The following is a 13,036-nucleotide window of genomic DNA, read 5'->3' on the forward strand; positions in this document are numbered from 1 at the left end:
TATTTCCCCTGTCCCCAAACCACTTCCCCTTCCCATCATTGCCTTAAAGTGGGAATGGAAAGTGGAATAATACGACCATCTACACGCACTTATGAGAGTGGACGCAGAATTACTTCCACTGCATGGCGTGAAAGTAATTCTGCGTACTTGAGTGGTCGTGGTATTGCACAGGTCGACACATTTGTCCGAAAATATTGCAGGCTATATCACTTTTAAATCAACAACACTGATATAAAAAGAAATAATTAGTGTTTATAAACATTTATAAGACCTAAATTTGTGCATAGAAAAGTTAAATTGTTATAATATGAAAAAATATACAAAACTGATGTTTATATAAATTAACATTGATTTTCAGTCCTATGTTAACAAACAGTTCTTTTGTGATATTGTTTACTAATGTTTTTAAGAGACAAAATCATGTACACAAAAATCGAATTAGAGATTTAAGCTATGATTAGTCTAAATTTCAATTATTTACATATACCAATCAACAATCATTTTATTACATTATGAACTATTTCAATTCCAACAACAATTAATTATTAATTTTATCTAAAATTTATTTTTTTATTTGAAAAACACTTATATCCGACTCGAAGGACCATCGTCATTTGTCTTGATCTTGAACATTGCTACTATATTGACAATATATTAAGAGCTAGCACATCTTTGACTAAACTATCGCACGACTACTGGTCGATTATTGATTGTTTCGCAGCCTTCAACTGTTTAGTTGCACAACTAAAAGTAGTGTGCGCACCATATAAGCTCATAGGAATCAAAACGTGACTCAACAGTTGTGCGATAGTTTAGTCAAATTGCGCGCTCTTAGATGATTTATATTAAAAATTGATTTTAAAGTCTTGTAAATATCAGTTCAGTAGCTTTATTTCGCTTCTGTTTTTCTATAAATCTAAATATAGATTCGATACAGATTTCAATTAATCCAAAAATGGATTCAAACTAGCCTTTTATATTCTAAAATACTGTTCAAGTATTTATGACTAGATTATGCTTCTAAGAAACTTAGTTTCGATTTAATTGCAATAAGCAAATGTGGGTAGTTATCCTACATACATTGACGTAATATTGGCAGTTGACTATAGAATACTTATGGAATACATTAAAAATACTTTATAACGACTTTTCTTTATTATATAAAAATATATTTCATATAACAATCGTCGTTAGGTACATATAACGGAATGTATATGTAACTTACGGAAATATAAACGTAGGAAGGGGAAGGGCGGATAACTGCACTAATTACAATAATCTTAATATATTCTATCCGTATGTTAATAATTGCCAAAAGATTCATACAAAAAAACAGCAACCATTTCTTGTAGATATATAATCTATAGATGAAGGGTTCTTACAAGTTTGACTTCACTGTCTATAAAATGTCATCTTGTAAATAACATAAAGGGCCTATCCCACCACTGGCTGCTAGAGGCTTAAAAATGATGTCACTCTCAGATAAGGGAAATTTCCATCATATATTTTACACGTCGAATTGTCAGACAATTTACAATTTGGTGGAACAGGTCCTAAGGTATTTACGAGTCTTTCAGAAGCTTTTATGCCTCACTTTTGTACTCTGGATTATGTATCTATAGTTTATATATCTATAGGTATAGCTTTACACGAATACTTCCTGATACTAAACAGCATAGCGTCTATAAATGCCTTACGAATATCCTAGTTAACAATTAAATCAAAATCAAACAATAAATATAATGAAATAACAAAATTACTACATATAATTTCCTACAGTTATTTCTTAATTTATATTTGCACTAATTAAATAAGGTATTGCACAAAATAACCTAAAAGTCAGCAAATTTAAGACTACCCAACTTTTAATGTTGCAGTTATAAATACGTAAAGTGCGCTTGCAAGGAAAAAGTGGTCCTAAGAATCCCGTTTAAGATAACAGAAATTTCGTTTAAAACATTAGATTAACAAAATATTAGTTCCGGCTTACACGGACCTAGTTGACTATCACCGCTTTGAAACGAAATTTGAGGTCACCATTAAACTGCTTCAAGTCAGTTGTAGACTCCTTTTATACTTGTCCCTATTCTGCCTCTAATTCACTTATTAAAGATTGGATTTAAATCTGAAAACGTCTAACAATTTTTAAAAGTATACGATAAAAATTATTTTCCAACACAATTCAACTAATATTGACCGATGACTAGTGAAGACGGTAGGCATAAGTGAATAGCGCTCACTGACGCCCTCCCTTCGAGCCATTTTTTAATCTGTAAACGATTGACCTATTTTCTGACAAACTCAACCGATACGCCTCTCACGGCTGTGTCCCATTTGATATTACTAAACTGACGTCAACTGACAGATGTCAGTTGTCAAAGTGACAGGAGTTAATCCGTGGCAAGGCAGTATATAGCAGAGCAAATGTTACACGAAGCTGTATTTGTTGTCCACCGCCCGCGTGTCCTGGGACTGGGACTGAGGCTGAGGCTGGGGCTGGGGCGTGTTGGCTGCGACTATAAGAGCCTCCATTTCCGCACGTCCCATTCTCACGTTACTACCAAGTGACACTCCAAGCTGAAAATATAACCTAAGTTAAAATTTAATGTGAGGGTAGTACGAAAATGTTTTTGGGTCTGCTTATGGTAAACTATCTCATTTAAAGTATAGACACACCTATTTGATGAATTTCCTTTAAAAATAAATTCTCCGCCTACTGACCATTATCTACTTACCTGAGCCATAATTTATTTAATTTATTTCTTAACTCTGGAGAATTTGTAAAATATTAAATTAAGTAATTATGAACTTTTGAATAAATTTTCAAATACTAGCAACAAAAGTAATAGCCTATGTGTTCTTTCAGACTATCCCCTACCTCTGTGTTAAATTTCATCGGAATCCGTTCAACCGTTTAGGCTACAAACTCTAACAAACATCTAAACTTTCACATTTATAACATTAGTAAGATTGTCTATAAATAACATTATAAGAAAAGAAATTAAAACAACTTACCATCAAAACACAAACAAACACCAAACAGCAGGCAAAAGAAAAATAACCAACAAAAAGAATAAAAAACAAAGCCATTCAGCAGAAAGTTTTAATAATAAAATTTACAACCAAAGAAATGTGATTAAAGCTCGAAAGAACATGAGTTCGATTTGTACAAAAATAAAAACAAAAATCATTAACTGCCAGCTTTCACTATCGAAACATTTGCACAAAACCATAATCTTAAAAAAAAAAACAGAAAAATGTTTTTGTACGTGTATTCCAGCAATGAAAACTCACAGACATACAGTCTATGTTAGTACAATATAACAGTCCATCAACTAAACATATCAAATACATCTAACCCTTAAAGGTTACGGTTACAAGCAGATATATAACCTACATTTTTATTATTTCATACAAGTCTAACTTTTTAAAATATCATTTATTATAAATGACAACACTGAGAAAATTCACCCCAAAAAAGTCTCCGGAGTTGTTTTGCCTCATTTTTAATCTTCAGATTATCTATAGTTTATAAATCTATGGTTAAAATTAAAGCTTATATTAACTGGCAATTAAATTCTACGTTTGGACTTTACTGTGACTCGGTTACCATAGCATTATTGCAATATTCATGTTTAGATACCTTTGACAGTTCTTAAATATTCAATTTAAAAAGCAACAAAAAATCAGCCATTTTAGACAAAAAATCTTTAATTGTAGTTAAAAAAACGGGTTTTCAAACTCTTAAGTATTGCAGAACATTATTTTTGAATGTCTATGTAAAAAAAAATTTAGCAACTGTCAGAGTTGATATACGAAAGCAAAGTAACTTGAGTTATAACAGAACATAAATATACAAAATAGAACAATAAACATAAAGACAAACTAATTACATTATTGTGATTTTTCCCTTAACTATCTACTAGCCATGAAATAACTTTACGACAAAAAAAATATAAACATTTTACAATCGAAATAATAAATAAAATGCATGCTCAGGAATTAAAGATACCACACATAAGTATTCTTTTATGGTTTGTAAGTTTTGGTTTCATATTCCAATAATGTATATTTAAAAAAAAATGTTGCCAAGTTTAAAACCTACAAGTGTGATTCAATGGGTACAAAAAATATAATTTTTGTTCAATATTACCTAACTTCGTATTCAGAATTCATAATAAAACAGATTATATGAAAATAATATGTTATGCTTATAAATAAAAATAATATTTACTATACAACTATAACTGTCACTGTCAAAGTCAAATCATAACAATGTTGCCATACAAGGAACAAAAATTAACTATTACAAAACATATTGCATTAATGCATGTTGATTTTTTTTCCTACTTACTTTGGTTGTTCTGTATTTATATAAAATTACAGTTTTATTTAATTTAACTCAAATAAATGAGTATAGGTAAAATAGGGTTGTCAAAAATATTAAACATATTTTAAACTATAAGGTTTGGTCAAAAATTACTTTGAGCATGCAATAAAATAAAAATGGACTTTCAAAGATTAAAATCACTTTTTACTTATATTTCATTCAATTTATGATTTCATTTCTTTTTTTTTGTGGCTTGTTTTTTGTAATTTTTCATATAGATAGAAATAATATACAAACGAGATTGCTGAGCAAATAACTATGTACAAACTATAAGCTACAAAATTAATAGCAACATATAACAATAACAAAATTGTTCATAAGAATACCAAGTTAGAGTGCAAGTGAGACAAATGTTGATAAAAAAAAAAAACATATTAAAAAGTTCTGATATCAGTAATTAAAAATCTATACCTATATACATATAATAAAATTGGAGTGTCTGTTTGTAATATGAAAAGAGAAATTCCAGATTTCGGTAAGATGATGTATTTGCGTTGCTGATAACAAAAATCGCATTTAAAAATATTTTGTCTGTCTGTCTGTCCGCAAGCCGCGTTTGTTTCGTGTAATTTCCGAAACGGCTGGGCCGATTTCGTCGGGACTTTCATCGAAGAGTAGCTGACAAAGACAGCCATATTATAGGCTAGTTTTTTTTTTAATTCCGCGCTGTCAAAATGGCGTAACGGGTCGGGTTGTACAAATTTGCGCTAACGAAGTTTGCGGGCGACAGCTCGTCTCAAATATACGTAATATAGTTATTTTATTTATAGTAAGACCAAAATATTACTTACTTGTAAATTATAGGAAATCAAGCTATGACCATATTTTGTAAATTTATTATCCATAATATATTTATATAAACATATTTTTAATATCAGATTTCATACTAAATCTATATAAGAAAACATAACTATAATATGTCTGATTAATCCAATGGTAAAAAAAAGATATTTAATTACTAAATTAATATAACTAATTATTTACATAGAAAGGCGAAGACTTCGGTGGGATTCAAAGCCTCATACTACACTAAATATAAAGAGAAAAGGTTTGTATTTTATTAATAGAATAGTGAACATTTGTAGATATTTATATATCCTAACAATTAAAGAGTTTAGTGAAATTTGCATATTACAACTATTTTTAAAGGTTACATAAATACATTTATTAATAAATCAACATTTGTCTACTCGCGTCAAGGTGAGCCAGGCGGACCAACATTATGTGAAAAGTGAACACAACACCTAAATATCTAAGAATAGTAAATGGACTGTAAAAGTAAATGTCATTTTGTAATTAATTATGCCTTAAACCACTGACAATAAAAAATAGCCCACAGGTTTTGTAATCACATTTTAAACTCTGCAAGTGTTTATTACTCAAATATATAAATTTTTCTACTAGCATCTTAGCATTTTAGATTACATTTATTATCTGTAGCTGCTCTTTGAAGATTATCACAGCTACTCTTTGACTTATGCCATATTACAGCTATTTACTCTATGACGAGAGTACTTGCTCTATGACAAGAGTACTTACTCTATGACAAGAGTACTTACTCTATGACAAGATTACTTACTCTATGACAAGAGTACTTCCACAGTATCAGTTACTATTCTTTGCTGTATAATCTATGAGAGCACCTGGGAGTTCACTTGTCGTCTGTCATGATCCTGGCAGACGACGAACTGTGTGAGCGTGACGTCAGCGGCGCCGCCAGACTCCAGCGGGATGGGATGCGCACGGAAGTGCTCCAGCATTTCCTGCACGTTGGGGAACCAGAGGTGCTGCACCCGGCACTGACCGGTATCAGATAATGTCATACGGAGGTGTTTAGCGCGACCCTGGAATGTTTGTCTGGTATTAATAATTTATAGGAAAGAAGATTACATACAGAAATAAATTTTAGTCATTATAGTAGGAACTTTGCTATTCCAAGTCTCTCTATAGTCAAATTCAATTAAAATGAGAAATTTTCACAAAACCTATCTAAACAAATCTGCCCTTACAAGACACATTTGTTAGTACCATCAATTTGAAAATGAAAACTTTTCCAAGATAAATGTATGGACAATAATTTAAATTGTTAACTAATTATCTTACTTATGATAAAAGAGAGAGTTTAGATGGATGTATGTTTAGGCATCGTTTAGGCATAGCAACAGATCTTGATGAAGTTTGGTAGATGTAAAGCATAATCTTAAAACCATAGGCTACTTAATTTTGCTTAATTATTCCCTGAAAAGTCACGGGCAAAAGCTAGTATGACATGATACAAGTAGTATTCTAATTTCAATTAAATTCGACTACACTTCGCACATCTAAAACATTAAGTGTCAATAGCATATAGTTTCCTTACGGATTTCCGATCGCAGTTGTGGATTCGAATCCCGTTATCGACTATTGTAAACCATTCCCAGCACATGCTAAAGTAAATTAAACATTTGTGAATTAACAAAAAAATCTTACCTGGAAGTTGAAAGTGAGTACATACTCTCCCCGCCTGGTCTCACTCTGTCTGACGAGGTAGCAGCCGTGCGCGGCCGCGCCGCCCGCCAGCACGCAGGCCGCGGCCGCCGAGCGCGCCAACGTGCCGTGGAACCACGGCCACTCCGACATCGAAATACGTCCTGAAGCTGCACACGCCTCTTCCGCTATTGAACCTGATCAAATTATATAAAATTACAATCTCTATACTAATATAATAAAGTGTAAACACACTCTGTTAAAATAAAAAATAACACAAGACTCTTTTGTAGGTAACACTGGACCCGAATAAGGAGAATTTCACATTTTTATGGCCTCATACATAATTTTTATCATTAAAACGAACACAACAACAACATTAAATAAATTTATAGTTAATGTTAATACAGAATTTATTAAAAAAAATTACTAATTTTTGTTAAATTGTGAGACTTCGGCCTTATGTTGGGTAACACTGTTCTTCTTTTGAATATAAAGACAATTATAGAATAGACATGTACATGTATTGATAATTTGGGCTGTGAAGTTGGTTAACAAAATGTAGATACTGAAATTGTTGTGAAAAAAATTATTTTCTAAACTACCAACCTAACTCCCCTTCTTCTGGAGTGTCATTTGTTAAGTCAGCATTACTAGTGCTGGGTGGGAGGTCTCGACGCGGCGGCAGGTCAGGGGGCGCGGGCTCCGGCAGCCCCGCCAGCGACTCCGGCGGAGGCTGCGTGGTGGGCGCGGACCGCATACAGTACTTTATAGTGGCCAGCCACGATTTCATATCATCTACATCAGCTGCTTCTATTACATATTCCATATTGTTATCTGCCTGAAAAGTAAGATATATTAGTAATAACTTCAGTAAATTATAATAAAACTGTCACGAAAAATACTTCAGAGATAATCTAGTCTTATATGAATATTGGTTTAGATTGTATTTCATCATCATCTCCCCTGCCTTATCCTACTCCCGTAGGGTCGGCGCACCGGGTTTTCGTCCTCCAAAGCACTCTATCATCCGTCATCTCAGTCATCACTCCCTTCTTGATCATTTCACCTTTCATGGAATCCATCTGTCTCTTTCTAGGTCTACCTCTACAGATGTACCCCTCCACATTCATAACTAACATCCTTCTTGTTACATGCGATTCATCCCTTCTCATCGTATTTATAAATCTATTATTTTTTGTACTCACTCTGTTTCTGAATATACTTACATTATAGTTCGACATGACACAGATTAATTATAAAATGTAAGAAATAACTTAACTGGGTTATAATGTGTCAATCAACTAATAAAAAAAAATAGAACACAACTGAACACCAACATTTCTATGAACATACTGAGAAATTAGTAGGAATATCTTATAAGAAAACTTTGGCGAGTAACAAAAGCAAATAGAAATAACAATTCAGAAACAATATCAATTTACATGTAAAATATTTACTATACAAGCTTAGTCATTAATGTTCATTAAATAAAGACACATAAGGCCTTGATTCATTCTGTTTATAGATATATCAACTTTAAAAACATAATTCTTGATGTGATTGTATTTATTAGGATGTTTTAACAATTAAACATAAAATAGACTGTATTCACTGACTTAAACCATAACCTTTTTCAACATTGTTGTCTATGGAAGACAATGTAGATATAACTAGAGAATGCTAGGTCATTATTTGCCCAATAACTGATTTTATCTTTGTATTGCCACTGTTTACTTGTAGAGGAAATTGCTTCATAATATTGAGGTGGCTAGAGTCAGATGGTGTTTAGTTTGAACTTTGTTTAATAGTGGCTGTTACTTGAACATTTAGGCCAGTTACCCTTAAATTTAAGTATAAGTTACTTAAGTATGAAGGAGTCAGCTTTGTTTAATGGTAACTATGTTCAAGGGTTTCCTTGAAGGCCCTGGTTTAGACTGTTACTAGAATATTTAAGCCGGTGACCTTAATAATTTAAGTATGTTACTTGAGTGTGAAGGAGCCAGCTGAACAGCACAGCACAGCTGCACAGCAGAAGCCTTTTGTTATGATTTTATGTTTTCTTTAGAATAAGTCTGTTTATGTTCTTTTTTTGTGGCAATAAATACATATTCATTTATACATTCTTATTACAATTGGACTTGAATAAAAACAGGCATAATAATATATTTTATGCAACTAATGAACTAAGTTTGAATTGTATAAATTGGGTGAAAATGTTTTTATATTGATTGTAATCATATAAAAAACAACTAACCTTTAAAACAAATGTATTTTCATGATCCGGCATCTCCAAAGCTGTGGTTTCCCGAGCTTCAGATATTAAAAAACAAAACACACCACTCCTTGGCTTTTGAGCCTTTGGTGGTGAATAAAACTCTAACATATAGCCTCCAACTGTTTTTACTAAAGCTAACCTACATTTCTCCCACTTCTGTGGACTTCCAGGCTGTTCTAAGCTCTCCGGTGTTAAATAATTAACTAATCCTTCCTTTCTACATTCAACAACAATTTTCGCGAGTTTCGTTTTACTGTGCTTATTCAAATTAGATGACAATTCAACTTCGTCAGAATTTTGTTTGTGGAATAGACCTTTACCACGCCGTAAACCTTTGAAAGATAACCGTCGAAAGAATGGTTTATGTTGTGTTTTCGGAGAATCCGTGTCCTCCGAGTAGTCGCTTTCATCGTGGCCGGTATGTGTACCGTTTGGAAGCTTGTGTTGCGCTTTCAGTTTACCAAACTCAAAGTCAAATTGTTCAGTGAAACAGTCGACAAATTTCTTTAAAAATTCCTTTTGTGAGACGTTAGGTCGGTTTGAAAGGTCATTAGCACCCGTCTGAATGTAATTTAAGCATGCCTTGGCGAAGTCCTGTGCGGCAGCTTTGGCCTGACGGTCGCAGAACTCGACCCATCCGTCGGGATCGCCGTCGGACGGGCCGGCCATGGCAAGCAACTTCTTTATGAGCTCCACTTGGCTGGCGATTGACTATTGCACATAAAACATAATAACACTATTCCGATAAGCTCACTGATTCACCAATCCTTATCTAATTCTATGACAATTTCGCAATCAAAATAAAATTGACGATGCTCACAAGATTCTCGCGAAAACAAGTTTAGTTGCCATATAAAAAAATCAATGTAAACAACAATGCGTGTTAAAATTATTTTAATAAAACTTCTACGATTTTTGATTTTAATTTTTTTAAAAGTTTACGTTTGTTGTTTTCCAAAATTATTTAACAAAAAAAGTTTACTACTACTTAAAAAGCGTCATCTAGTACGATACTAGGAAAACTGTATGTTATGATGTAAGTCTTTGAAACGAAAACTAACCCCATAATTTACATTTTTATTTTACGTAGTATTCCTTATCTTAATTCCCACAATTCAATACGCTTTTAATGTCTTAACCTTAAAAATTATTCTTTCCGGGTTCGCATTAAACGAAACAAACTATTAAACTATTCTTAGTTATTCAAATAACAATGCAATATTATTGTTCGAAGTAGTAGTAGTAGTAGAGGGTTCAATTCCCATGTTCAACATTCACTATCAAGCATCTTCTAAATTATACTTCTAGACCAAGTTTCTAACTTAAACTTTTACCAATTACTTGCATTTGAATAAATTTAACCTCAAATGCACAAGAACAACTATTCGATTAAAAATAACAGTCTAACCTCCATAAATACCAAGAAAAGGACCATTCAAATACGTCATCGGCATTATACAGTCTGTGCGGGCATCGTAAAGCGCGCGCGCTCGTGTGTGTCAAATTTCCGATAATCTTATTTTGGCGCGCATCAGACACCTCGATGACGGAAATATGGGAGACATGTTGCGAACGACGCGCCCTGGGGACGTTCACCTGCGTACCCTGATGATAGTTTTATGACTCTATATTTTGCGATGATAAAAATAATGACACCTTGACCAAGTGTTACTCACTAGTTCACATTTAATTGTATGCAACTGTACGTAGTTTTTGCTCTGAGAAACAAGCGTAAGTTTTACTGATCGTCCCTGCTAAGAATTTTTTTCAGAACAGAACAGACACATCTTAAAAATAATTGCCACTAATTAGATTATAGGAGTTACGAGACCGTTGAAATAGTAACAAACTATTGGACGCAGTTTTTAAAAAAAGTCTTAAGTTAAAGACAATTAACAATAACTATTAAGATTTATTTTAGTGAACATCAGTTGAAAAGTGGAATTATAATCTATAAATCCTGGGCTCGAATCGCGCCATGTACCAATGTGTTTGTAGAACTTAGAATTTCGTATGTATTTATCGGTTTTCCTTCACCGTAATGTAAAGAGATGCGGAGAAAATAAAAGATATTTGTGAAGACCAGGAACCATTACTAGGCCAGCGTTCTTGATTATGCTGCCCCTAGAGAGTCAAGAATCTTACTAATATTTAAATGTGTAAGTTTCGATGGATGGATGGATTTGTTAAAGTTTGTAGCATAACAGCTGGAGGGATTTCGATGTAATTTGGTCTAGATGTAGAGCACAGTCTGGAAGTACACAGTCTTTTAATAAGCGCGGGCGAAGGCTACTTAAAAAAAGTTGCCTACAATCCCTAGAGACTACATAGATAACTTAAAAAATATTAGTCAGTATTTTTACACTGGTAGAGCCCGGTTTAACATATTCGCACGAATGGGCCGGCTTGCCCGGTGTAATACCGCGACCCCACAGAAAATAGGCGTGAAGTGTAAGCAATTCCGCGTTTCGTCTGATGAGTGTGGTGCCAAAGGCCTAATTTTAGTCCCTTTCCCATTCCACCTTTTTCTTAAGAGTGAAGGATGGGAAGGAAAAGTGGATTTGACGGTGGAGGAGACGCATAGGAAGGGGAAATGTCCTCTTTATGTGCGTCTCCTCCTCCGTCAAGTAAGGCTAGGCAACGCATCTGCAATTGCGGATGTTTATGGGCAGCGGTCTTTTTCCATTTCGGTGGATTTAAGTGGCCGCTTGCTCGTTTGCCACCTTGTATTGTAAAAAAAAATTACATTTTTCATAAAATTGAAAATGTTGATAATCATCCATTGGCTTCCCACCCCTAGATCATTCACTGGCAACACCCATGGTATGTACGCCGCGAAAAACATTACTCATGACGCGTCGAGTAAAAATTCAACATATTCAATTCAAGTACTCAAGATTTTTGAGTATGTTGCGTAAGAGCTCGGCCTTAGATCCCGTTGGGTTTTACGATCAACTGCAATAAACAAACTTCACTGTTTATTGTTTACAGTGAAAGTTCACTTTGAATATGTGAACCATCATATTCGTTTTATAATAGGATACGACAAGTAAAATTACTGTTGAAGAATGCTAGTTATACTCGTATGTGCGAAGTTTTAAGCCTAAGTATCGTTTGACGAAATTCTTCCCATGGCATTCTCTTCTTTCTTTCCTTATTAACTTTCTTCTGCTGTCCTTTTATATTCATTACCCTTTTGCACGTGTAAAGTTTGCAAATTCTTTTTTCATTATCTGGTCAACTTATCTGCTTGTTGGAGATGTCTATGGTAAGGGGGTCTAAATAGCTTTAGATTTAAACACTCATGCGAGTTTTTAAATTCAGCTATTATAATGCCTTGTTAGTCACTAGAAAGTAAATATTTTGCAAAAAAAGAAAGTAAGTTGTTAAATGCAGGTTAAAGATCTTATCTTCTTCTTTATCCTATTCCCGTAGAGTCGATGCAACAGGTTTTTATCCTCCACATAACTCTATCATACGTCATCTCAGTCATCACTCCCTTTTTGCTCATGTTACGCAATCCATCCATCTCTTTTTAGGTGCAGGTAAAAAATATTGAATAAATTTTAACGAAAACTTTTTTTTAGCTTTCGTAGTAACATAAAGTCGATTATATGCTTCTATTTTAAATCTATCCGATATAATCTACTAATCATGGAGCATAGTCAAAACGTTTTTCTGAAGATGCATCCGGCGCGCCTCGACCGCCTCGCGAGTGCCCGCTGACAGACAAATGCGCGGCAGGAAGATGGCGTCGTTAGCGCTGTCGTCGAGTCGGCCATAAACGTAAATAAAGCGCGGGAAGAGGGTCTCTGGATTTTTGTGTTGCGTTCGGAAATGCACTTTGTTCTTGGTTATACGGTTTGAAAAGTTATTTTCGATTTTACGACATTTTATAATAT

General features: G+C 33.7%; 1 protein-coding gene across 1 annotated transcript; it reads right to left on the reverse strand.

The window, feature by feature from the left end:
* Positions 1–793: 793 nt before the first annotated feature.
* LOC106109004 (SH2B adapter protein 1) lies at positions 794–9,979 on the reverse strand. Its single transcript, XM_013290393.1, has 5 exons — positions 9,114–9,979; positions 7,466–7,697; positions 6,860–7,053; positions 6,034–6,234; positions 794–2,577 (listed from the first exon to the last, which is right to left on the reverse strand). Exons 1-5 carry the CDS (start codon positions 9,801–9,803, stop codon positions 2,428–2,430), a joined length of 1,467 nt encoding a protein of 488 aa, XP_013145847.1. The 5' UTR covers positions 9,804–9,979; the 3' UTR covers positions 794–2,427.
* Between the last annotated feature and the right edge of the window lie 3,057 nt (positions 9,980–13,036).

This window comes from Papilio polytes, unplaced genomic scaffold (genome assembly GCF_000836215.1).
Source record: "Papilio polytes unplaced genomic scaffold, Ppol_1.0 DF824269.1, whole genome shotgun sequence".
Classification (NCBI taxonomy): domain Eukaryota; kingdom Metazoa; phylum Arthropoda; class Insecta; order Lepidoptera; family Papilionidae; genus Papilio; species Papilio polytes.

Bases quoted from the DNA above. Each gene is read 5' to 3' on its own strand.
- LOC106109004 (XM_013290393.1), bottom strand. From the start codon at position 9,803: ATGGCCGGCCCGTCCGACGGCGATCCCGACGGATGGGTCGAGTTCTGC. The intron at 7,698-9,113 runs GTTAGTTGTTTT...CTTACTTTTCAG, and splicing joins AAAATACATTTGTTTTAAAG to GCAGATAACAATATGGAATA. The intron at 2,578-6,033 runs GTGCTCTCATAG...TTATATTTTCAG, and splicing joins GACGACAAGTGAACTCCCAG to CTTGGAGTGTCACTTGGTAG.